This window comes from Quercus lobata, chromosome 10 (genome assembly GCF_001633185.2).
Source record: "Quercus lobata isolate SW786 chromosome 10, ValleyOak3.0 Primary Assembly, whole genome shotgun sequence".
Taxonomy (NCBI): Eukaryota; Viridiplantae; Streptophyta; class Magnoliopsida; order Fagales; family Fagaceae; genus Quercus; species Quercus lobata.
Window position 1 is genome coordinate 48,026,471 of NC_044913.1, and position 27,726 is coordinate 48,054,196.

At 39.5% G+C, this 27,726-nt stretch overlaps 1 protein-coding gene across 1 annotated transcript in view; it reads right to left on the reverse strand.

Annotated features, from left to right (window-relative positions):
* Positions 1–5,256: 5,256 nt before the first annotated feature.
* Positions 5,257–27,726, reverse strand: part of LOC115964874 (probable NAD(P)H-dependent oxidoreductase 1) — a 25,483-nt gene continuing 3,013 nt past the window's right edge. The window contains exon 4 of the mRNA XM_031084108.1: positions 5,257–5,490. Within this exon, the coding sequence (XP_030939968.1) occupies positions 5,257–5,490 (234 nt within the window). The remainder of the gene's footprint in view (positions 5,491–27,726) is intronic.

Consider the following 27,726-nt stretch of genomic DNA (forward strand, 5'->3'; position numbering starts at 1 on the left):
TTCCATTCATAAAAGCAAACACAAAACAAACATCAAGGGGAATCCTCCTTACACGCTGCATACAGAGTAGTAGGGAGGTTCCCCGAATTGAAAAGTCAAGAAGAATTAGAACTCAAAGCAAACTTTACAGCTACATGAGTAGCATTATTACAACACCTGTTAACCCAAAGGAAAGTACAAGAAAGAAAAGCAACAGATAAAACACTAATATTATCAACTAAATTGCAAATAGACCAATCAGGTTTGCACAACGGATGATTGAGTGCATCAATGCAGCACTTTAAGTCCCCTTCGAAGATGACAAGATTCCAATGTTCGCGCTTAGCCAGCTGCACAGCCCAAAGTAGTGCCTCAGTCTCGGCTTGGAGGGGGGGGGGCGCAGGATGGCAGGATCCTAGCCCAAACTTTCACCACTTCTCCACAGTGATTTCTTGCAACTACTGCAAAGGCAGCTTTGTTTTTAGATAGAGCTGCATCAACATTAATTTTCATATATCCAGGAGGAAGAGAACTCCAGCGGCTTGAAGTAGGCACGACTTTAGGGTGTGCCTGTTTAGAGAAAACATTGATGTATTTTTGAAATCTATTATTAATGTTCTGACTAGAAGTAGGAATATCTAATCTGACATTCTGATGCAGCACTTGGTTTCGGATACGCCAAATCTCCTTAAGTGTAAACGCCATGATAAGGGACACTGACCATTGCTCACGGCCTTGGCTGGATGTCATAGGGGGGTTTAGGATGATGTTGATGATGTCCTCGGCTACATTCACTATCTGCTCATTTGATTTGAAGCCCCAACATGATGCAAACCATAAGGCCTTGGTTGTTGGGCATTTAAAGAAGAGATGGCCAAGGTCCTCAGTATCATGACCACATAGGATACAGTTGGAATCCTCTATGCCCACCCGAGTAGAGATATTTTGCCTAGTGGGTAATGCATTGACACCCACCCTCCAAAGAAACACCTTAATTCTTTTAGGTGCTTTAAGATTCCACAGCTTCCTCCAATTCAGACCTTGGGGCTACAAGGAAGGTGGTAGTGTATTTATAGTCTTATATGCTGCTTTGACTGAGAACTGACTTTTTGAATCTAACACCTAAATAAGTTTATCTTCCCTTTGTCTGTCAGGTAAGGGGATGGAAAGTATTGCTTGTGCTGAAGCAGGCGTAAATAGCTACCTAATTACCTCAAACTTCTAACAATGTAGCTCTTGATCAAAAAGCTGTGACACTTTTAACTGGGACTGATCAATAGAGTTATTCTTTGGGGAAGGAATGAAACCATGCACCCAAGGCACCCAAGGGTCAAGCCACACATCTACTGAACTTCCATCTCCAATGAGATAGCACGCTCCCTTAATAATGGTTGGCCTTGCTTTTTCAATGGCTCTTCATATGGGAGAAGCAACTTTGTGTGGTTCCGCACGAAGCCAGTCATTCTTAACTTTGTACTTTGCTCTTAGAGTTCTCATGCATAGACTGTCTCTACCTGAGACAATCATCCAAGCCAATTTGGCTATTAAGGCATTGTTGAAATCCTTGGCCTTCTTGAAACCAAGGCCGCCAACGCATTTAGGATTGCAAATCTTGTCCCATGATCTCCATGCGAGAAACCTGCCCTCCTTTTCTTTCGGTTTCCACCAAAATCTTCTAGTTAAGGCATCCAGCTTATCACAAACTTTGCCTGGGATATCAAAGGTTGACATGGCATAGTTTGGGAGAGATTGAGCAACTGAGGTTATTAAGGTCTTCCTTCCTATCCATGATAAACACTTACTCCTCCAACCCGTAAGTTTAGCCTCCAACTTATCTTGAAGATATGCAAAATCTTTTGATGGTCTCTAGAGAGGAAAAGGAGGGCCCCCAAGTACACAGCCTCCCTTTTAAGGCCCTTCATTTGCATGATACTTTTAACAGCCCTTTTGGTATTCCTTTGTGTGTGCTTAGAGAAGAAAATACCAGACTTACTTCTATTGATGGACTGCCCCGACCATTCGCCATATTTATCCAAGACTTTCACCAGGTTAGCTACATCTCTGTTGGAGTCTTTAGAGAAGATCACAATGTCATCAGCATACATTACATGGGTGATAGCAGGGCCGTTAATGCTGGATTTGATTCCTTTGATGTTCTTCAGATTTAGTTCATGCTCAATTAACCTCGATAACACCTTCTGCCCCAAAATAAATAGGTAAGGGGATAAAGGGTCCCCCTGCCTCAACCCTCTACTCGGCTTAAAACTTTCTGATTTGCCACCATTTACAAGCACTTCAAACGAGATAGATGATACACAGGCCATAACCCATTTTGTGTACTTCTCATTAAACCCAAGGTGGAGTAGGACAGACTTGATAAACCTCCAGTTAACTCTATCATACGCCTTATGCAAGTCAAGCTTTATAGCCATAAGTCCTGGTTTTGTTTTCCGAGATTTGAACCCATGTAATAGTTCTTGAACAATGATCTGATTCTCCACAATCCATCTGTTGGGTATGAAGGTCGACTGAGCTGGCGAGATGATCTTATCCAGCAACAGTCTTAGTTTCGCAACCAAAAGCTTTGAGATAATCTTATAGACTACGTTACACAAGATAATTGGCCTGAAATGGTTAACAGAGGTCGGGTTAGTAACTTTAGGAATGAAAACAATCAAGGAACAGTTTACCTCTCTTGGCATAGACCCAATTTCGAAAAACGATGTTACTGCTCTAATGACATTATTTCCCACAGTCGGCCACAGCTGCTTGTAGAACAAGGCTGGGAATCCGTCCGGTCCAAGTGCTTTCAAGTCCTGCATCTGGAATAGTGCATCCTTAATTTCCTTCGGAGTTGGGATTTTTTGGAGGAACTCATTTTCCTCCTCCGTGATACAAGACAGCAAAAGATGCTCAAGATGCTCTGGGAAACATACTTCCTCCTCTTGAAATAGTTCTTTAAAATTTTCAAAAAACACACTTCTGATCAATTTAGACTCAGTGATCCAGCTCCCATCTTCTTTCTTAATGGCATCAATATTGTTATGTCTCCTGTGGATGATGGTAGACAGGTGGAAGAACTTTGAATTTTTGTCTCTCAGCTTAAGCCATAATTCTCTAGACTTTTGGCGCCATAGAATTTCATTTCTTAAAAGCCACTCTGTCAATTCAGCCTGTAAATCTGCTTCCACATTGGCATTATTTTCCGACGGCTCTTTTTCTTGAATATCTCTGATTTTTTGAAGGAGGAAATTAACTCTATCTTGACATTTGCCAAAAACTTATTTGTTCCATTTCCTCAATGCTTCCCTTGTAGAAGCTAAATTTTTGTAAAGCTGAATGAACTCAGACCCTCTCGCTCCTGCCTTCCAAGCATTTTCAATAACTGGCTTGCAACTGTCGTCTCTGAGCCAAGCTGCTTCAAACCGAAATGGTCTGTGAGCAAAACTATCCTCAGGGCAGGTATCAAGGAGAATGGGGGCATGATCTGACTTTATAGCCCCCAGATGAGAGATGCAGGCCTTCAGAAAAGCCAATCTCCACGAAATACTCGCAACACCCATATCTAGCCTCCTCTTAATGCTTGCATTACCCCATCGACCTCTAGCCCAAGTAAATTTATTCCCAGAGTAGCCAAGATCCACAGCATTGAATTCAAACATTAGCTCTCTCAGAAAATTTGTTGCTGAAGAGCTTCCCCTATTTCCTCCAACCTGCTCCTCCTCATTCAAAATGAAGTTAAAATCCCCCATACAAACCCAGGGCCCCTGATGGGCTTCCAACAACGCAAATAAGTTCCCCCAAGCTTTGGCCTTCTTCATGTAGTATGGTGGGCCATAGAAACCAATTAACATCCAGTCACAAATAGGATCAGATACATTTACTGCAATGAGATTTTTATTAAACTCCACTTCCATAACTGAAACACAATTCTTCCACAAATGCATAGACCACTAGCACGGCCTTTCGCTTCCACAACAATTTTTTTGTCAAATTTTAAAGCATTCCTAACAAACTCCAAACGATTACCATCAGCCTTTGTTTCAGATAAATAAATAACATCGGGCTTAACCCGTTTTATTTGAGCCCTTAAGTCTTGAATTGTCGAGGCGCTGCAGATACCCAGACAGTTCCATCCCAGGATTTTCATGGCGACCGTGGGGGCATGATAAGGCCCGCCTCCTCGGCCATAGAAACATTTGGGAGTTCACAAACATAATTTGGAGAATTTGAATTAAGATTGGACAGTTGAGATAAACTACCATCATGAGGGCAGGTGGCCTCATTTAGACTATCGGCAAACTCAGAGTTGTTTGACTTTCCTCCTTCCCCTAGAATGAACTAACTGAGACGTGACCGAGGAATAAGTGTTGCCGTGTCTGGGTCGAAGTACACTGGTTCAAATGCCTCCACCGCCTTTCGAAATTGCTTTGCTACCAGCTCAACTGCAAATTTAGGGGTTTTCCTTTTTAGCAAGCTTTGTGTGGTTGTGGTAGTAGATGGTGTTTGATTGAGGTTAGATTCATGGTGATGCGTTTCCGATTGCTCTTGTGGCAAAGCAACTGAGGTGTTGGTATTTTTACGGATATAGTGGCGTCTAGGTTTAACCAGACAAGTAGAATGAATCGGTGTAGAAGATTTTTGTTTTGGTGGGCTTGTGGTGTGTGGGTGTAGAGTGTGAGTGTTTCCAATGGAAGTAGGTACAGCTTGGCATTGTGTCTCGGACTCTGTGCCATTGTCTGCCATTGGTACCGGCGTGGACGACTCTGCTTGGTCGTCGCATTTTGGACCAGAAATCCGTTTGAATAAACCTTCAGGCACTCCGTTGTTCTCAGCTCTAATCCACAGCCCAGCTGCTTTAACCATAATACCATAAAGGTTACGAAGCGTGAACTTCTCAAGCCCACACATTTTCTCATCGTGGCCTATGATGCCACATTGGTAGTAGACATCTGCCATTTTTTCATATTTCAACGCTACCCATAAATCTTCTCTCTCGGGATGAGGTAAGAACAATCCTAGGATCAGTGGATTAGAGATATCCACTTCAACCTTAATCCTTATAAACTTTGTCCATGCACCTCCATTATCTCCGATAAGGTCTATCTCAGACACTACCCCTGCTTTTTCCCCTATCTTTTTCAGATTTTCTTCAGTTCTCCATAATATTGGGAGTCCGTGGACTTGAACCCATACCGTAGATGTTGAAAAATCTATCTCTTGCCAAGTCATGTCTGGGCTCCATCTTTTCAATATTAAATGACCACCTCTGATTGATCACGGCCTCTTTGTGAAAGCTCTATGCAGATCTGCTTCATGTTGGAAGGAGAAAATGAAAACCTCCTTGCTAAATCGTTTAACTTCCATGGGGAACACCGGTTTCCATGCCTTTATTGTGACCTCTTTAACTGCATTGAGGCCAATGGACTTCGATGTGATAAGTTTACCTAGAAGGGTGAGGTCTGCTAGTTTGGAATAATCTTGGTTTGGAGGGAGCTCTAGTCTTAAATCCTGGCAAGAGCATTTTTGCGTGTGGGATACGAGGTCAGCGACCTCCATGCCCGATGGCGGAATTTAAACACTTTGTACAGAGTAACAATATTGACTGGGTGGTGGTGAAGGTAATGGTGGGTTTAGGATAAGGGTTCACAGATGACTGGGGTGGGATAAAGGTAATGGTGGGTTATGGAGGATCAGCTACGGAGACTAGCTCCTGGGTAGGGAGATGGGAAATAGTACTACAGGAGTACTGAGAGGAAAAAGAGAAAAAGGAGATCTTCATGTTTTCTGGGGTATTTGCGAAGAACAATGTGTCACGGTCAATTTGGCCACAGAAATCCAAATTATGATACTTCAATATTCAGTAATAGTACCATATTATTGCACCTTTATTATTGGGACAATGTTACCGAATTTCGTTGGTTGCATTAACAATACAATTCTTGCAATCTTTCTCTAAGATATCACCACGACAAATGGCAAGCCCATAAACTGTGTTTGTGCCTTGACCCTTTGTGCCTATTGCAAAACCAGTGGAAGGGATTTCGTAGGAAAGATAAGGTAAAAGCTCATTCAAATTTGTATCATAATGGTCATTGATTGTGGAATTTAGCAAGCCTACACAATCATAAAAGTCATTGATTAATTTTTTTTTTTTTTAGGTGAACTGTCTTCTTCTAATTTCTTTTGTAGTGTTATATTTGCCTAATATGCAACTACACTTTATAAGTTTCAAATTGATTATTCAAATTTCTCATCTCTTAAGGAATAAGGAGATTATCAATATAATAAAAACTCATCACAAAATTACAATATTATTTTAACCAAAATTAAAATGAAACCAAAGAAATACAAAATAGACTTTATAATAATTTATTACTCATAAAATTGGCAAGCATATTCAAACTCATAGCCATGTAAATTGTTTCTATATAAATGCAAATTCCTATTTCCAAAAAAACTAAGTATTAACCCAAACCAAAATTCAACCAAAACTACAAAAGAGAGAGAGAGAGAGAAGACTTTGTGACATAAAATTTTAAAAATACAATACCAAAACATAATAATAATAATAATAATAATAATAATAATAATAATAATAATAATAATAATAATAATAATAAATCAACCTTAATCAGAGTTATAAGAAAGAACAAAAATCCACCGAGAGAGAGAGAGAGAGAGCACTCATAGTTTTTTCGTAGGAAAAATTTGGATTGAATGAAAGAAATTATATCGAATTTATACAAAAATAAAATCGGAGAGAAGAAGAGTCAAAATATAAGAAAAAAAAATGATGAAATGTAACGGTAAAGTAGAAAATAGTGGGGAGATGAAGAGGCAAAAAGGGAGGAGAAAGGTTGAAGGAAGAGGAAAGGTTGGGGAAAGTGTAACAGTAAATGTGGACTAATAGGGAGAAAAAGAAGTGTTTTTTTATTTTTTATATTTTTTATTTTATTTTTAAGAATAGGGAGGATAAAAGTTTTAAAAGAGAAAAAAAAATAAATAGAAAATAAGTAGATGATGTGACCGCTGATGTAACTCCATGGAAAAATCATGGTTTCTTAAAATTATGACAGGCATGAATCATTTCAAATCAGGGAGGAAAGTTAAATGGTTTTACCAAAGTATTATTAAATTTGGAGGTCCTTTTTACTTCAAGTTTTTTAATAAGTAGATTTATGTTTAAAGATCCCTCTGGACTTAGAGATTGTCTAATCTCATAATTGAAATTACCCATTTCATTTCGTGTACTTTGAGAATAATATAAATTTTATAGCTTAAAATTAAAATCCTCTAATATTTAAGAACGATGCATCCACCGACACGCATAGAGGAAGAATTATTCTTGGCATCTTTATTATTCTAAACAATATCCATCTACACCAAATAATAATAATAATTATAACAATATGACAAAGGAAGAAAACAGTAACACATTCTTATAACGGATTGCGCACCAATTATAAATACATGATTCATCTCCACAAGCACACAACAAACTTCAAATCTACGTACTTCTACATACTTCAATGAACCTCTATCGCCATTATGTATGTCCTGCAAAGAAAGAAAGCAAAGGAGGTAATATTAATTAGATGATGGATTTTTTTTCTATAAATAAAATGAATAAAGTAAAGCACCCCCCCCCCCCACCCCAAAAAAAAAAAAAAAAAAAACACTAGGCTGTTCTTAATTCTTTCAGTATGATGGTATGATGGTAAAAAAATACACATAAATTTGAATGTAATGTATATGCCAAATACTTTCTTCTGCAACGCTTAAGGCTGTTCTGACAGAAATAACGGATTAATTGACCACTCAAGGCTCTTATTAAGCAAGAGAGGCCATTCTGAGATGTAGTTCTGGCTTATTTATTGAAACCTACTCCTATGGCTTGTGAAGGGAAAGGAATAGATAAACAAGGTTTTCAAACTCGGACCGTTCATTGAACCGTTAAAGGAAGAGGTTTAAGGTTTTTGAGGTCGAATTGGGGTCGAACCGCGATGACGTCATAATTAAATAAATAATTGATTAAAGCCTAAATATAGATATTAAATTTATAAAACTAGCAAAATTGACAATATATCTATATATGTCAAGGAAATTTAATGATTTTTAAACATATATTTAATAATTAAATAAGAAAGTTAATAAAATAAAATAATAACCATGAAAACATTAAAATTTATGATTAATTTTTGAAGTAAAGTTGAATATCTTTGAAGGATTTTAATTATAATTTTTTTTATTCCTTGTAAGAGATGGATAATTTAATTAAGTAGAATAAAATTGTAAAAAAAAAAAAAAAAAAAAAAAATTGCTAAGGGGTTGGACCGCACAGTTCTCACCGGTTCATATGGTCCAACCCCGGTTTTAGCGGTTCACGGAATTAACAAAAAATTCGGTTCTTTATGCTTAAAAACCGGTTTTCATCCCGATTCCCGATTTTCACGGTCCGACCTCCCGGTCCGGTCCGGTTCTGAAAACTATGTAGATAAATGAAAAGCAAGCAACAAACTTTTGGTTCAATGGAGACAAAGAAGATTAAAGATAAACCGTATGCATATGTTTTCATATAAATATTAAAATGAGTCATTTTTAAAAAAGTATTTTCTATAAAATTATCTTATTTTTCTACGTTTGGTAGAAATCTTAAATAAGTTGAAAAAAAATCTCCTACCATCCCCTATTTAGCTTACTATGAGATAAATTTGATTTCCAAAAAAATTTAGTGAAAAATAGTCTCTAAAAATAAATTATACTTTTTCTGTTGAGCAAAGAAAAAATATAATAGTTTTCCCTTAACTCATTTTTTTTTAATGTTACTAAAGAGTGAAAAATATGGAAAACTATTTTTATATAATATTTTCCATCAAAATAAACAGAATGTAAATATACCCAATAATCTTCAATTATGGGTAGAAGGTGGTAGTTTAGCTAATTTTATTGGACCACTTCTTTTCTATCATCTATATCTTTGCAAGACAACTTGACTTGTAAGAGAAGGAAACTACCATTTGCAAACATAGAATAACTTTTTCCACACCGTCCTTTCTCACATAGTGGATCCTACCATGAATTCCAACTGGGAGGTGATGTGGAAACAACCATTTCTCTTATGGAAATAGTGCAACATTATCTCTTCCAAGTGTAGACAATTTAGTTAGCTTTTACTACAAGAAAAAATATCTATTACAACAGGAAAAATCGTTGCAATAACTACAAAGTCATTGCAATAAGGTATTATTGCAATGACGAAAAAGTTGTTGTGAGCTATCGTAATCAATTCCAAGGCAGTAGGTTTATGCAATACAAGATCTCGTTGCAATAAAATATTTTGATGTGAAATAAGTAGATACTTATTGTAACAATATATTTGAACATAAAATAAGGTTTAGCTATTACAACAACACATTTAGATGTAACAAAGTAATTCTTACAACAATCTTAAATTGATGTAATACATTTAAGTTACTATTATAACAACAAGAACAACAACAACAAAAAACCCACAGACGTAGTAGTATATATATTACCCCTATTTTTTTTTTTTTTCAATAGTACTCGTTGTAACAGGTCATTTTTTACCTATTACAACAATATATTTTGATGTGAAATAAGTGGTTACTTATTATAACAACATATAATAATGTTTAACTATTACAACAACACATTCAGATGTAACAAGGTAATTCTTGCAACAATCTTAAATTAATGTAATAAATTTAAGTTATTATTACAACAAAAACAATCCATGCAATCGTATATATATTACCCCCAATTATTTTTGTTGTTGTAATAGTACTTGTTGTAACAGGTCTTTTTTCTTATAGTGTTTGAAGTAAATGTTATCTTTGACAATCTCTGAAATGCTTATATTGCCATGAAAATTTCAGGCATCAAAAGGGTAAAAGACATGCACAAAAATCTCCACACACACAAATGAGATAATTAGCTTTGTCCTACATTATAAATTGGAATTTTATCATTATTACATTGGTCCTCTCCAAGTGTAATCACAATCGAACTCTAATAAGATATTAAGAATATATCAAATTTTAAAGATCAAATCTAAGTTAATATGATAATCAAATTTGTGTTTTAGATGCAGAACTTACCCACGACAACCCTAGTGTACCCTACTAAAATAACTAAATATATAAGAGGAAAAACCTATTGCATAGAAAGAATTCAATCAAACCATACTAAATACAACCAGCTATCAAAGAAATAAGAACTTTAGATTCTAGAAAGGAATTGAAATTTTTTTCATAATTGACCTCCACAAGGTGATTTCAAATGATTACCACAAAAAAAAAAAAAAAAAAAAAAAAAAAAAGATAACTAATTTTTTTATTTATTGGAAATCACATTCAGTGGGTCTTGATTTTTAATCCCACATCTACACCCTTCACCTTCCTCTTACAAGATGAGCTCTGGGGACGAAGAATTATTCAATGCTCCTTGGCCAAAGGTTGAGCAAAACAAAATAAGGGATGAATTTTACAAATGTTTTTTTATTTTACCAAATTGGTGTTGTAAAACTATAAGAACCTACATTTTTAATTTACACAACTATTTTTTAAAAACACCCACATCAAATTATTTATTTTATACTATTTATTTATCAATTTTTTTTATTACTTTTTCAAATCAAATCTCTCTCTCTTTGAATAAAGAAGTATTAAAAATAAATTTGCATGTGAGTAGTAACTTTGTATATTCTACTATGATTCTTGTGATACAAGACAAAACACAATCAAGGGTGTGTTACCGTGCATGAGAAGCTTTTCCCTTCTTTTGGTTTCAAGGCAGCTTCCTTCTAACTTATTGCCTTTCTGCTGGGTTTTTCTTTCCCGTTAGGAGGGCCAAAACATTTAGGCTGTGTTTGGATGGGTGGAATATAGGGAGGATGGAAAATATAAGAGGAAAAATGGGATGGAAAACTCAGTTTTCCACTGTTTGGGAATGGGAAGAAAATAAGGGGAGTGGAAAACTAGGGAGAAAATTTTCTCCCTGGGCCCACAAATTTTTTTCCTCCCAAATTGGGAGGAAAAGCAAGGGGGGAAAACTGCACTAAGGCAGTTTTACGGTAATGCCCTCCCTTCCTTTCTTCCTTTTCTTTTCTTTTCACGTGACCTGGAAACGTTCTTCTTTTTTTTTTTTTTTTTTTTTTTTTTTTTTTTTTTTTTTTTTGCTTTGACCTGAAACGTTCTTCATTTTTTTTTTTTTGACCTGAAACGTTCTTCCTTCTTTTCTTTTTTTTTTTTTTTTCTTTTTTGACCTGAAACGTTCTTCCCTCTTTTTTTTTTTTTTTTTTTTTTTTTTTTTTTACTTTTTTTCACGTGACCTGAACATTTTTTTTTTTCAATGTGACCTGAACGTTTTTTTTTTTTCAAATATGACCTGATCTAATTTTTACATTATAATAAAAAAAATAATAATATAAATTTATATATGTGATGTGATAAATTTAATATTATGTAATAAGTATAAATAAATTTATTTCTTACATATTATACAACAAGGGTATAATAGTCAATTTATATAAATTACATTTTTCATCCTTCCCTTTTTCTCTCCAACCAAACAAAAGAGTTTTCCACCCTCCCACTTTTCCACCCCTCCAACCAAACATACAAGAGGGAAAACTAAATATTTTCCATCCTCCCACTTTTCTATCCTCCCACAATTTTCCATCCTCCCACTTTTCCACTCCTCCATCCAAACGGACCCTTAAAGAGGATTCATATTACATTTTTTTTTTTTTTTTTAATTTCTGGAATAAAGGTTAGCGCTAGCCAATATTTAATACTTTAGAAAGCACCTTAGCAATTACCAGTAATGCCTCCTCCCTCTAGTATCTATGAGATTTTTTTGAGGAGTTGGGGGCAAGCTCTGCCTTGGATCGTATCCATCATAAATAAAATAAAAAAAACTCTCTAATGGGGTCTCACAAAACCCATTGAAGTCCCTAACCCACAAACTCAAGTTAATAGCCCAATTATGTTGCTTGCATCCTATTGATGAGTGCATAATCATGTAACTGTGATGTATTAATTGGACTTTGAAAATTCATTTCATCTGTTTCTAACGAGCCTTGATAAGTTTTAGTGTAATATTTTATTAATGGTCATGTTAACAAGTGTCCTTAGGACAATTGTTAATAAACTATATTAGGAAAGTTTTGACATTACTTTTATGAAAAATATAAAAAGCTGTCAATAAAATTAAATGCTTTAACATTTTCTCATAAAATATATCTAAAAAACAGTTCCTAAACCAATGCCTTTAAGGGTGAGTTTGGTTCAACTTTTTAAAACTGGACTACTTGAAAAAGTGGGGTTTTTAAAAAGTGCAGTATGAAAAAGTTGAGTATTTGATAAAAACTGTTAAAAAATGTTTTTTGAAAAAGTTGAGTGTTTGGCTAGCACTTATAAAAGTGACGGTTTGAGTAGTAAATTATCAAAAATGACAATGTACATATAAAGTATTGTGAAAATACTTTCTAAAAAATTATTCTAAAAAGTACTTTCACAGTTTCTAAAAAAAATATTTTTTTTCTCACTAATATTAACTAATAATAACCTACCACTTAAAATTTATTGTGAAAATATTGTCACAACATTTCTCAATTTTAATTTCTCATTCTTTATTTTTTTTATCCATATTTCCTTTTTTTTTTTCCTCTTTTTTCTCCTCCACACATGTACCCTTCTCTTTTTTTCTTTTTTTTTCTTCTTCTTTCCCTCTTTTTTTCTCCTCCACACACGTACCATTCTCTCTTCTTTTTTGTCCTTCTTTCCCCATTTTCCCTACCACTTCCTCCAAAACATTCCAATTTCATTCCGCAGAGCTCTTTTTTTTTTTTTTTTTTCCCCTTTCTCTCTTTTCTCTTACCACTTCATCTGCAAGTTCTACTGTGCTTGATCTTTGCTGCATAATTCTACTGTGTTTTTGCACTTGACTGGGTGGACAGTTGATCGGAAGAGAACATCTTCTTCTGCAAGTTCTACTGTGCTTGATCTTTGCTGTGTGAGAACTGAGGACATCTTCTAATTTATTAAAGGGTAATTTGGTAATTGCTCTGTGAGTCCAATAGATATAAATCAATGCGCACGGGCTTTTTCCAAAATGCACCTAAGGCATACTTTTAACATTTACCTTTTATTAATTGAAATAATAAGTAAAAATTCAATATGTAGGTTTAATTATGATGATTTTATTGTCAATTTGTGTTTAGTTTTAGATAACGAATTGAATGACCTCATCAATTCCAGTCTTTGTAAATGTAAATAAGTATATGATATATTTTTCTTCTTTCCGTTTACATGTTCTGCTATGATTTTAAATTCAATTTACAAATGGGTTTTAATTGAGAGATGGTCATAAAAAAATAAATAGAAAAAAGAATTGTTCATAGACTAAAGTCTAAGGACTCCCTAGACAAAAAAATAACTATGCAATTTCTTTCTTGCTAATATATTATCCAGTAACCAAAAAAAAAAAAAAAAGTGTTTATGCACTATAGCTATAATAATATTTTTGAAGGTGAAGAATCTGAAATTATTGTCAAAAGCTGTGTTATTATACAATTCAATACTTGATTTCTAGTTTTATATATATATATATATTATAATAATTTATGAGATCATGTAGTAAATTAAATTCTGGATTTTGACATGAAAAAATACAAAATGATTGTAAAGTAGAGATAAAAAGAAAATTTTGAACCGACAATAAAGTATTATTCTGTTTGGAGATACCAAACATGATTCGTTTTTTGAGTTGTAGAAAATTTCCGCGTCCCCTCCCCAAACACAAAAACGCGTTTGGATCTTTGGAATGTTCACTTTATGAGCCTGTGATTCTCTATGAAGCTCAGAAGTTCACTGGGTACTTCCCGAGTACCTATCTTCCAACAATCAAAGTGCCTTTTTCTTCCGTGAGAAGCCAGACTTCCTCCAAATTCTGGGAAAAAAAAAAAGATTTCCTAAAAATGTATTTTTGGAATATGAATTATTTCCCATGAAACACTTTAAAACAAATGGATCTTGTTATCTTTTCCAATATATGTCAAAATTTTATCAATATCAAATGAAAAATATAATAATACCAATATCAAATGATTTTTTTTGGATGAACTTTTATTTTGTTTGTTGAGTTGATACAAAATAGAACATGCCTCAAGCTTTTAACCATAAAAGTCATAGCATCTCTTCTTTTAATAGAAAAAAAAAAAAATTGCTTTCCTTATTCCGTAATATCCCTAACTCTTTAAGATAAATGCTACTTGTTACAACATTTTTACAACAAATTCTAAGTAACAAGCTGTTACTTGTGGGTAAAAACTAAAAAATAAATTTTAGTGATGAATTTAGATTAACTTACAACTTAAGATTTATTGTAAAATTATTATGAAAAAGTTATGAACATAGTATTACTCAACTCTTTAAATACAACATCAAGAAGAGTATGCTTTTGTGAGAAGGAAAAAAAACTACTAAAAAGATTTAGGGCATATTTAGTATTATGCAGTAGTTATTCTTTATGAATAAACATTCCATTATAACATGTATTAGAATGTACCCTTATATTTTTTTATAACTGTAAGGACACGATTCGTGGCGGACCGTAACAGTGTTGGGTTCGCACGTAAAAAGGCCCAAACAACATCATTTGTAGAGCGTGGGTTTGAAAGGCTAGGCCTTGGTCACCATGTGGTGGGTTTTTCGTGATATGCATACATGGTTAGGTCGTCTTCGCCTTAGGAATCTTTCTCCTGGAGGCGGGATGGGAGGCTCTGGTTTTTGGCCATTTTTCCCAGTCCCTTGTTCTAGATTACTCCTTTTTCCTTTTATACTCGCCTGCGTTCACTGTCCTTCGTCCACGTATAGGGTCAACATTTCCAAGATTGATACTTGTCCCATCAGCCCATACCCAAAGTCGTTGGGGGTGGTTGTAAAAGCTGAAAAATACGGCTCTGTCAGGTGCAGAGTATTGAATGGCAGTAAGGGCAGCTTTCCCTGGATATTTTAGATTTTCTTTCAAGTTTAGTTCTATACCGTTTTTGCCCCTCTCTCCGGTGGGACTTTGGGTCCGCCGAGGACTGAACTGTCCTCGGCTGTAACCCGAGGCCATTTTGTGCTTTATATTATCAAACTTGGGCCATAGCCCTCCTCAGCTTAGGCCTTTGGACTCCCTACGGGTAAATGGGTCTGGCCCATAAATTATTTGGGCCCCACAATAGCCCCTCAAAACCCTGTTGTCCAACCTCTTGGTTGGAAAGGGGGGTTTTGGTAATACCGAGCCTTTATTATGGCCCATCTAATTCGACCTTTCACTAATGCTGGTGGTTCTCCATCTACCTAGGAGAGGTACCGGTCTACGAGACATTCTTTTGATCTTACTCCTGACGCGTTTTCTCCGTTTGGTTATCCAAGACGCGCTTTTAATGACTTCTATTTACGAGACTATTTAAATTCGACGGTTTGTTTGATGAGGTGGGGAAGTGGAACGGATACATCTTTGTTTACAGGTTCTTCTAGAAACCTGGACGAATTTAATACCTTCCGTTTTGCCCTTCCTATAAGAAGGCAAGTAGGAGGCTATCGCTCTCGTACAGAGACCCTTTTTACCTTTCTGAGATCCGAAATCCTTAGCCTCCCTTAGCGTTTACTTTACCCACTAGTTATACACTAAATCATAATACGTTCACCGTAACAACGAGTAATGAAGGAACCATACCCCCCCCCCCCCCCGGTAAACACCACATTCCAATAAAGCTCGTAATGGCTCGGTCAGGGCAGGGATGGCGAAGACTCAAAATCTATCTCACCATCCTTTCAGCCAAAAACCGAAGCAGGGACTCGTCACGTCCAACTTTCGGCGTGACTGAGTCGAGAACACTCATCATCAGTACCAACCGCTCTCTCACGAGCTACCTAACATGGCACCAGTGTGTTAGGAGTCAGGACTGAGGCAGGGGCCAAGTGCCCCTGCTTCTTCCTCTCTTCGTTCACTAGTGCCTCCTTTTGCCTCTCTTTCTTCTTCTTTCCACCACCATGTCCATCCTGGTGCTTTTCCTTCTCCCTTTTTTGCTCCTTTTTCTTTCTTTTCATCTCTTCTCTCTTCTTCTCCTCCTTCTTTTCATTCATCTCCTCCATCTTCTTCCGAAGAAGGTCCTTCTCTCAATATGGACGTTACCGAGAAGAAGGTCCTTCTCTCGATATGGGCGCTACCGAGGCAGAGTTTGGAAGGACTTCAGAGACGAGTTTAAAAAGAGATCTGACTGTTCACTTAATGTATTGCTCTTCTTCTTCTTTTTTTATTGTTTTGGCAATCTACTTTTTGTATAAGTTTGTTTAAGCCCCTCTTTGTACGTTGTAATACATCTTTATATTAATAAAAATTGTTATCGCTTTACTTCACATGTTCTTTCTCTATATTTTCAAGATGATAGCGCAATGCATAGACATACAATCTTGTGAATTCTTTTTATTCTTAAACCGTGGCCGACGTCTAGGACCAAAGTCCCAGTTAATAAAAAGATCTTGCTCTATGTTTATAAAAACAATCCGGCTTAATAATAATACTGAATCGAACAAATGATACTTAGGGCTGAAACTCCCATTAGACAGGAAAAGAAAGGACATTATGATGAGCTTATTGGGTCGGCCTAGCACAATACCGCCGACCTTAGAGTACAATACTTGGGGGCCCTAATCCTTTATCAAAGAGAAGGGCACTATTATGAATTTGCAAGTGTTGTTCGGCACAATAATATATCATTTGAATCAATGACACTTAGGGCCAAAATGCTTGCTAAAAAAGATATCACCATAACCTTAATAGAGTTGTTTGGCACAACAATGCCGACCTGTGAAAAACGATACTTACCCCAAAACTAGCCGAGATGATAGCTCAATGCCCAGTGCAGTGTAGGAAGTAACCATCCGAGGACATATCACCCGCAAAATGAACTGCCCCCCTATGCTACTGAATAGTGGGGTGTTTCTCCATCTTCTTAACACTCCTATTGGCATTAACCTTTTACAGTATTTGAGCTGAGGATTGAGTAACTTAGAATTGTTATTAAGTAGCCAACCTTACAAAGCTCAATCTTTTTCTCATCCAAGTAGTTGGTTTCCCCATAGGCTTGAGTCCGAGGACCATGCAATTCCTTGGTTCTGTCCAAAACCCAGTTTTCTCATCCAAGTAGTTGGTTTCCCCATAAGCTTGAGTCCGAGGACCATGCAATGCCTTGGTTCTGTCCAAAACTCAGTTTTCTCATCCAAGTAGTTGGTTTCCCCATAGGCTTGAGTCCGAGGGCCATGCAATGCCTTGGTTCTGTCCAAAACCCAGTTTTCTCATCCAAGTAGTTGGTTTCCCCATAGGCTTGAGTCTGAGGACCATGCAATGCCTTAGTTCTGTCCAAAATCCAGTTTTCTCATCCAAGTAGTTGGTTTCCCCATAGGCTTGAGTCCGAGGACCACGCAATGCCTTGGTTCTGTCCAAAACCCAGTTTTCTCATCCAAGTAGTTGGTTTGCCCCATAGGCTTGAGTCCGAGGACCATGCAATGCCTTGGTTCTGTCCAAAACCCAGTTTTCTCATCCAAGTAGTTGGTTTCCCCATAGGCTTGAGTCCGAGGACCATGCAATGCCTTGGTTCTGTCCAAAACCCAGTTTTCTCATCCAAGTAGTTGGTTTCCCCATAGGCTTGAGTCCGAGGACCATGCAATGCCTTGGTTCTGTCCAAAACCCAGTTTCTCATCCAAGTAGTTGGTTTCCCATAGGCTTGAGTCCGAGGACCATGCAATGCTTGGTTCTGTCCAAAACCCAGTTTTCTCATCCAAGTAGTTGGTTCCCCTTAGGCTTGAGTCCGAGGACCATGCAATGCCTTGGTTCTGTCCAAAACCCAGTTTTCTCATCCAAGTAGTTGGTTTCCCCATAGGCTTGAGTCCGAGGACCATGCAATGCCTTGGTTTTGTCCAAAACCCAGTTTTCTCATCCAAGTAGTTGGCTTCCCCATAGGCTTGAGTCCGAGGACCATGCAATGCCTTGGTTCTGTCCAAAACCCAGTTTTCTCATCCAAGTAGTTGGTTTCCCCATAGGCTTGAGTCCGAGGACCATGCAATGTCTTGGTTCTGTCCAAAACTCAGTTTTCTCATCCAAGTAGTTGGTTTTCCCATAGGCTTGAGTCCGAGGACCATGCAATGCCTTAGTTCTGTCCAAACCCAGTTTCCTCATCCAAGTAGTTGGTTTCCCCATAGGTTTGAGTCCGAGGACCATGCAATGCCTTGGTTCTATCCAAAACCCAGTTTTCTCATCCAAGTAGTTGGTTTCCCCATAGGCTTAAGTCCGAGGACCATGCAATGCCTTGGTTCTGTCCAAAACCCAGTGTTCTCATCCAAGTAGTTGGTTTGCCCATAGGCTTAAGTCCGAGGACCATGCAATGCCTTGGTTCTATCCAAAACTCAGTTTTCTCTTCCAAGTAGTTGGTTTCCCCATAGGCTTGAGTCTGAGGACCATGCAATGCCTTGGTTCTGTCCAAAACCCAGTTTTCTCATCCAAGTAGTTGGTTTCCCCATAAACTTGAGTCCGAGGACCATGCAATGCCTTGGTTCTATCCAAAACCCATTTTTCTCATCCAAGTAGTTGGCTTCCCCTTAGGCTTGAGTCCGAGGACCATGCAATGCCTTGGTTCTGTCCAAAACCCAGTTTTCTCATCCAAGTAGTTGGTTTCCCCATAGGCTTGAGTCCGAGGACCGTGCAATGCCTTGGTTCTGTCCAAAACTCAGTTTTCTCTTTGCGTGGGACCTTGGCTTTTGGGGAGTTGGCTCCTCGGCCTAGCCCCTAGAGTTATCCATGCGATTAACGCCACCTAGCGTAGCCCCTAGTCAAGAAGCGTAGCCCCTAGCGGAACTTTACACTAAAACTCTAAAACCAGTTGTTAGAAACGACGAAGGAACTCTCTCGACCTACCGCCTATGCCAACACACAAGCCTTCCCCACAGACGGCGCCAATTGTAAGGACACGATTCGTGGCGGACCGTAACAGTGTTGGGTTCGCACGTAAAAAGGCCCAAACAACATCATTTGTAGAGCGTGGGTTTGAAAGGCTAGGCCTTGGTCACCAGGTGGTGGGTTTTTCGTGATATGCATACATGGTTAGGTCATCTTCGCCTTAGGAGTCTTTCTCCTGGAGGCGGGCTGGGAGGCTCTGGTTTTTGGCCATTTTTCCCAGCCCCCTGTTCTAGATTACTCTTTTTTCCTTTTATACTCGCTTGCGTTCACTGTCCTTCGTCCACGTATAGGGTCAACATTTCCAAGATTGATACTTGTCCCATCAACCCATATCCAAAGTCGTTGGGGGTGGTTGTAAAAACTGAAGAATACGGCTCTGTCAGGTGCAGAGTATTGATTGGCAGTAAGGGCAGCTTTCCCTGGATATTTTAGATTTTCTTTCAAGTTTAGTTCTATACCGTTTTTGCCCCTCTCTCCGGTGGGACTTTGGGTCCGCCGAGGACTGAACTGTCCTCGGCTGTAACCCGAGGCCATTTTGTGCTTTATATTAACAAACTTGGGCCATAACCCTCCTCGACTTGGGCCTTTGGACTCCCTACGGGTAAATGGGTCTGGCCCATAAATTATTTGGGCCCCACAATAACATTTCGTGCCTTAAAAAAAATCATTTTAAAAAGTCCTAAATGGCCCTAAAGTTGTAAATGTTTTTTTTTTTTTAAATTATAGTTGGAGAAGAAGGATTTAAACCTAGATATTTAATTTGAAAATACCAAGATGTACTAATTAGTTGAACTACAAGATTCTTGAGTTGTTGTCTAGTTCTAGTGTCTTGGAAAAATGTTGTGAAATTATTATGACCTTTTATTGTGTCCATAGCATTTTTTTTCTTAAGAGAGAGAGAGAAAAAGTTTCAACTTATGACGTCCGTTTATGATAATAGTTTTTTATTATCAGACTAAAAAAATGGAGGTGATGATTTGGGAATGACCTCCACTTTTGTTTGGTGCCAACCAATCAGCCTTAGGTGGTTACCTAAGGTTTGCAAGCGCGTCCTTGACTTTGTTCTTTTTTGTTACTCTTTTCATCACTTTTCACCTGCAGCTTCTGCATCAACTTCGCTGTGTCTGAGCCTAAACTGCATCCAATTTCTATACAGCTAGAAAACAAACCAAACCCACTTTGAAACCCACCAGAAAAACACCCAGAAGAAAACCCAGCTCTCTAAGCTAAACCGAAATCCCAGTCGCCATCATCAAACCACCTAAACCCACACACACACCATCTTTGATCCTCCAGAAACCTCTTGGTCCACAGTAGTAACCATAATTAACAAAGTGGCTTCATTCCGCGATAGCAGAATGCCACAGAGGCAATCATCCACAGCAGGCCCAGCCGGCTCTGCCATTCATCCGATCTGTTTCTCCAGCTACCGTTCTTGTTATCTCACAGTGTGGTTCAGCCCGTCAGAGCAGTAGTTTGGTGAAAAAAAAAAAGCCAACTCTGGTTGTTTACAGGCCTCTGGCTCAACCGGCATAGTTACAGTAATTTGGTGAACTCGTTGTTTACAGGCTAAAGAGTCATAGTTATTACACCTGACCTGGCTCGGCCTGTCGGAGCAGTATTTTGGAGACAAAAACCAAGCCCAACTCTAGTCAATTAAAGGCCCAGGGTTTAATAACCGGACCGGGTCGGCCAGTTGGAGCAGTGTTTTGGTGAATAAAACAAAGTCAACCTTGGTTAGGGGCTAGTAAAATTCAAAATTTTTGTTTTCCCGAGAAAACCACGAGTTGTTGTTACACATTTGGTTTTTTTAAACTTAAGGGCCATTGGGTAATATTGTTTTAGTAATGTTTGTATTTTTTGAAAATACATACGGATAAAAGAGTATATGAAAATATGTATGTAAGGACACGATTCCTGCGCGGCCCAGTGACATTTTCGAGTTCACGCGGGAGAGATCCCTCACAATACGATTTGTAGAGAGTGGGCTTGAAAAGCTTGGGCTTGGTCACGGGGGGATGGTCCGGTCTGGATTTCAGAAAGATCCCTGTGGAAAATGGACTGGGCCTAAACGTTTAAAGCCCCACCATACTGCCACCTCTGAGAATGGGATCCTCGGACTTGATCCGAGGACCCTTGTGGTCCTTTCCGGCTGTCCAACGGAGGACTTTCTCTGTTCTGTGCATGGATCGTTCCGGCGATCTTCCTCATGAAGTCTCCTTTTTTCCTCCCCTTTGCTAGATTCACTTACTTCTCCTTTTATACTAGTGTGCGTTCGATGTCCTTCGTCCACGTGTAGGGTCAGTCTTTACAAATACTGACATTGGTCCCATCAGTCTAATCCCGGAATTGTTGGGGATGACTTGATAAAGCTGTAGAGTACGGTTCTGCCAGGCATTGGGCCTTATCCAGAAGGGTATTTAGGGTAATCGCCCCAAGGTATTTTGGATTTCCTTACGAATTTATCCCTTTATTCTGGGCGGATTATGGGCCTGCCGAGGACTAGACTGTCCTCGGCTGCCTCCCAAAAATTGGTCCGTACTCGGCGTCATGGAGCTTGGGCCACAGTTCTCCTCGGATTGGGCCCTCGGACTTTCTAAGGGCAAATGGGCCTGGTCCACGAATTGCTGAGCCCCACAATAGCCCCTCAAAACCCTTCTATCCGAATTCCGGATTGGAAAGGAGGGTTTTGGCAAACCCGAGCCCTTAATATGGCCCATTTAGCTTGATCCCGCATTTATGTGAGCGGTTTCTCAGGAAGTCAGGCGGTTTTTGAGGGATTCCTTTTAATCCGCTCGGAATCTGCTCCTTCCGCTTGGATGTCCCAGACGCGCCCTTAATGAATTCCCCTTAATGAGGCTCATTTATATCCAGCGGCTCATTTGATAAGGTGGAGAAGTGGAACGGACGCCTCTTTTTTCTTCAGATTCTTTGGGAAGGTTGAATGCATTTAATGCCATCCGTTCTGCTCTTCCTATAAGAAGGCAAGCAGGAGGCCATCACTTTCGTACTAACTCCCTTCTATTCTTCTGAGATCGCACCAAATGATGAAGAAATCATGCCCCTCCTCTAGACACCATATTCTGATAAAGCTTGAAATGGCTCGATCAGGGCAAGGGTGGCGCAGACTTAAGATCTGTCTCGACTCTTTTTCAGCCAAAATCCGAAGCAGGGACTCGTCGTGTCGAACTCTCGGCGCGACTGAGTCGAGAACAACCAAGACCAGCACCACCCGGCTCCTCATGAGCATACCTAATATGGCACCAACGTGTTAGGAGTCAGGGCTGAGGCAGGGGCTAAGTGCTTCTGCTTCTCCCTCTTTTGCTCCTTGGTGCCCTCCTCCGCTTTCCTCTTATAGTCTTCCCAGCACCAGTTCCGTCCTGGTGCCTTCCCTTTTCCCTCTTTTGCTCCTTTTCTTTCTTTTCGTCCCTTCTCTCTTCTTCTCCTCCTTCTTTACTCATGTCCTCCATCTTCCTCCTTCATCTCCTCCATCTTCTTCATTGATTTCTTCCTTACTATTTCCTTCTCCTTCAATTCTTCTTCCTTCTCCTTCAATTCTTCTTCCTTCTCCTTCAATTCTTCTTCCTTGTCCTTCATCCTTTTCCGAAGAAGGTTCTTGTCATGATATGAGCAATGTTGAGGCAGAGACTGAAGAGACCTTGAAGATGAGTTTTAGAAGAAGCCTGACTGTTTACTTCTCTGTACTGCGAGTGTTATCGTTGCTTCAGCAGTTCTCCTTTTGTATAGGCTTGTTTGAGCCATTTTTCGTACATTGTAATAATCTCTTATATTAATAAAAGTGTTTATTATTTCATTTTGCATATTCCGTTTATGTTTTTGTATATTGGTAAATGCTGCTCGGCTCAATGAGAAAGTATCTAAACCGATGACAACTAAGACCAAAATACTTGATAATAAAAAGATGTTGCCATAACTCTAATATAAGTGTTTGGCCCAATAAGGCCGACCAGTGAAAAGTAATGATTACCCATGCTGGCCGAGGAGAGAACTGGAGGCTTGATGCCGTGTTTGGGTCCGAGGACCATACAAGGCCTTGATTCTATACAAAACTCGTAATAATAATAATTTTTATACTTGGTTTCCCCATAGGCTTGAGTCCGAGGACCATGCAAGGCCTTGGTTCAGTCCATGACTTGTAATAATAATAATTTTTATACTTGGTTTCCCCATAGGCTTGAGTCCGAGGACCATGCAAGGCCTTGGTTCAGTCCATAACTTGTAATAATAATAATTTTTATACTTGGTTTCCCCATAGGCTTGAGTCCGAGGACCATGCAAGGCCTTGGTTCAGTCCATGACTTGTAATAATAATAATTTTTATACTTGGTTTCCCCATAGGCTTGAGTCCGAGGACCATGCAAGGCCTTGGTTCTGTTTTATTCCCTCTCCTTAGGTATCCCGTACGCGGCCGGGCAGGAGGTTGTCCTCGGCATTAGTTATTACCCGGCGTGGGCCGTAGTCCGTGGGCCATCATGTAGCAAGGGCATGGGCCGCGAATTTACTAGGCCCACGGATCATGAGATATTTCCATAATCTTTGGCCACGCGGTACTTCTGGGTGTCCCGATGTTCGAGGTGCACCTCGACGAGGCTCCTTTAGTCTTGTCGTTGCAGAGGTTTGTTGGAAGTCGAGCTGGAGACGTTTTGTCTGTAGCGTTCCTCGGGAAGCTGCGCTAATTAAATGCCACCACCCTATCTCCTCAAATAAATAAGAGAGCAAGTTTCTTTGCCTAGGCACCAGCTCCTTAGTCTCCTCCTTCAGCTTCCTCCCGCAGCAAGTCATGTTTGAGACGAGGGTCGGGGAAGAAAAACTCTCTCCGCCGCAAAGGCGCCACGTTCTCCTCAAGCTCAGAAGAGTGATATACGGGCAACGAAGGCATAGATTCAAAGAAATATTCCCTTATGACAGAGGGGAGAGGGTGTTTCCCACGCTTTTAGTCAAAATCCGAAGCAGGTTCTGGTCATGCCAGATTTTTGGTATGTCCGAAGAAGGAATTTCCACCATCAGCACTGTCTACCTGGCAGCCGGCAAATTTCTGCGGGGGCTTCCCAACTTTCGGCTCCCTGCATCTTCTTTGTAGATGGTGTTAGCCTGAGGTCAGGTTCTTTTGCTGCCTGAGTTTCGGGCACGTGAAAGCGTTGAGGATGAAACGAGGTCTTGAGGCAGTAGCCAACCTCTCCTCTGTGCTACCTGCATCCTCCCCACTGCGGCGTGAGGCTCAAGTTGGGCTCCTTTGCTGCCGGAGCTATGGGCATGCGAAAGCATGGGGGAAGGGTCAAGGCCTCGAAGCAGTAGCCCAATTCTCGTCTGTGCTACCTCCTCGGCCTTCTCTTGCTTCCTTGTAACTTTCCTTTCTATCATGTAGCAAGTTTTATCATAAGTTGATTTCAGCTTTTTGTTGTATGCTGTACTGTTTCTTTGTTTTAATAAGAAAGGAAATTTTGCCTACTTATTTTGAATACTACTCTTTTTGCAACATTATTTTGTGGAAGGGTGTGCTCCCTGTGTCTGTTTCTTCAATGATACTTAGAGCAGGAAGTTTTGAAACATAATCCAATCAGTTCTAATGTACCAACACTACCAAACCTTACGGCGATAACTCATAGCAGGTTTAACTCAGGAAACTAGCAAAAATAACAATTGAATATTTTGTGATAAGTATGAGAGTACCGTCCGAGGAGTTGACGGAGGGTAAAGAACTCAAATTGTTTCTCAGGTGACGTATTGCCCTACGTCGCATTGATTCCCTTGGTGCTGCAGATCTAAGAGCAGACTTGCGAATCCCCGCAGTTTGGGAACTGACCCAACGGCGAGTGGGGAGCTTTCCTCAGATGAATCCAAATTCTACGTAATGTAGTTTTTCCTTACGAGTAGTTGGTTTTCCCATAAGTTTGAGTCCGAGGACCATACAAGACCTTGGTTCCGTCCGAAACTTGTGATGTTTATCTCTTGTACTTGGTTTCCCCATAGGTTTGAGTCCGAGGACCATGCAAGACCTTGGTTCTGTCCAAAACTTACGAGATTTATTTTTTTGTGTTTGGTTTCCCCACAGACTTGAGTCCATGGACCATGCAAGGCCTTGGTTCTGTCCAAAACTTTTGGTTTTCATCTCTTGTACTTGGTTTCCCCATAGGTTTGAGTCCGAGGACCATGCAAGACCTTGGTTCTGTCCAAAACTTTTGATTTATATTTTTTTTTTTGTGTTTGGTTTCCCCACAGGCTTGAGTCCGTGGACCATGCAAGGCCTTGGTTCTGTCCAAAACTTTTGGTTTTCATCTCTTGTACTTGGTTTCCCCATAGGTTTGAGTCCGAGGACCATGCAAGACCTTGGTTCTGTCAAAACTTTTGATTTATATTTTTTTTTGTGTTTGGTTTCCCCACAGGCTTGAGTCCGTGGACCATGCAAGGCCTTGGTTCTGTCCAAAACTTTTGGTTTTCATCTCTTGTACTTGGTTTCCCCATAGGTTTGAGTCCGAGGACCATGCAAGACCTTGGTTCTGTCCAAAGCTTGTGAGATTTGTTTTTTTTTTGTGCTTGGTTTCCCCACAGGCTTGAGTCCGTGGACCATGCAAGACCTTGGTTCTGTCCAAAGCTTTTGATTTTCATCTCTTGTACTTGGTTTCCCCATAGGTTTGAGTCCGAGGACCATGCAAGACCTTGGTTCTGTCCAAAGCTTGTGAGATTGTTTTTTTTTTTTTTTTTGTGCTTGGTTTCCCCACAGGCTTGAGTCCGTGGACCATGCAAGGCCTTGGTTCTGTCCAAAGCTTTGGATTTTCATCTCTTGTACTTGGTTTCCCCATAGGTTTGAGTCCGAGGACCATGCAAGACCTTGGTTCTGTCCAAAACTTACGAGATTTATTTTTTTTGTGCTTGGTTTCCCCACAGGCTTGAGTCCGTGGACCATGCAAGACCTTGGTTCTGTCCAAAGCTTTGGATTTTCATCTCTTGTACTTGGTTTCCCCATAGGTTTGAGTCCGAGGACCATGCAAGACCTTGGTTCTGTCCAAAACTTACGAGATTTATTTTTTTTGTTGCTTGGTTTCCCCACAGGCTTGAGTCCGTGGACCATGCAAGACCTTGGTTCTGTCCAAAGCTTTGGATTTTCATCTCTTGTACTTGGTTTCCCCATAGGTTTGAGTCCGAGGACCATGCAAGACCTTGGTTCTGTCCAAAACTTACGAGATTTATTTTTTTGTGTTTGGTTTCCCCATAGGCTTGAGTCCGTGGACCATGCAAGGCCTTGGTTCTGTCCAAAACTTTTGACTTCCATCTCCTGTACTTGGTTTCCCCATAGGTTTGAGTCCGAGGACCATGCAAGACCTTGGTTCTGTCCAAAGCTTGTGAGATTTGTTTTTTTTTTGTGTGCTTGGTTTCCCCACAGGCTTGAGTCCGTGGACCATGCAAGACCTTGGTTCTGTCCAAAGCTTTTGAGATTTGTTTTTTTTGTGTTTGGTTTCCCCATAGGCTTGAGTCCGTGGACCATGCAAGGCCTTGGTTCTGTCCAAAACTTTTGACTTCCATCTCCTGTACTTGGTTTCCCCATAGGTTTGAGTCCGAGGACCATGCAAGACCTTGGTTCTGTCCAAAGCTTGTGAGATTTGTTTTTTTTTTGTGTGCTTGGTTTCCCACGAGGGTGGTCAGTATGGACAGCAGACTTGTTCTGTTCCAAGCGCTTTTGATTTTCATTTGTACTTGGTTTCCCATAGGTGGTCCGGGCCATGCCAAGACTGGTTATGTCCAAGGTTGGAGGATTTGTTTTTTTTTTTGTGCTGGTTTCGCCACAGGTTGAGTTCGTGACCGCCGACTGGTTTGTCCACAGTTTTTGATTTTCTTTTGTATTGGGTCCCCATAGGTTTGAGTCGAGGACATGCAAGGACATTGTTCTGTTCAAAACTTCGAGATTTATTTTTTTGTGTTTGGTTTCCATAGTTGGTCCGTGGAACATGCAAGACTTGGTTTGCAAGCTTTGATTTTCTTCCTGCTACTTGCTTTTCCCAGTAGGTATTGGTCCGGAGAGGGACATGCAAGATTGGTTTACTGCCAGCAGTGGTGAGATTGTGTTTTTTTTTTTGTGTTTGGTTTCCTAGTCTGAGTCCTTGGCACAAGACCTTGGTTTGTTCAAGTTTGAATTTTCATCTTCTGTCTTTGGTTCTAGTTGAGTCGGACAATGCAAGACCTTGGTTCTGTCCAGAGCTTGTGAGATTTGTTTTTTTTTTTGTGTTTGGTTTCCCCATAGGCTTGAGTCCGTGGACCATGCAAGACCTTGGTTCTGTCCAAAGCTTTTGATTTTCATCTCCTGTACTTGGTTTCCCCATAGGTTTGAGTCCGAGGACCATGCAAGACCTTGGTTCTGTCCAAAGCTTGTGAGATTTGTTTTTTTTTTGTGTGTTGGTTTACCCTAGGCTTGAAGTCGTGGACATAGCAAGGTTGGTTTTTCTGTCAACTTTTTGAAAATTTCCCATTCTGTATATGGTTTCCCCACAGGCTTGAGTCCGTGGACCATGCAAGACCTTGGTTCTGTCCAAAGCTTTTGATTTTCATCTCTTGTACTTGGTTTCCCCATAGGTTTGAGTCCGAGGACCATGCAAGACCTTGGTTCTGTCCAAAGCTTGTGAGATTTTTTTTTTTGTGCTTGGTTTCCCCACAGGCTTGAGTCCGTGGACCATGCAAGACCTTGGTTCTGTCCAAAGCTTTTGA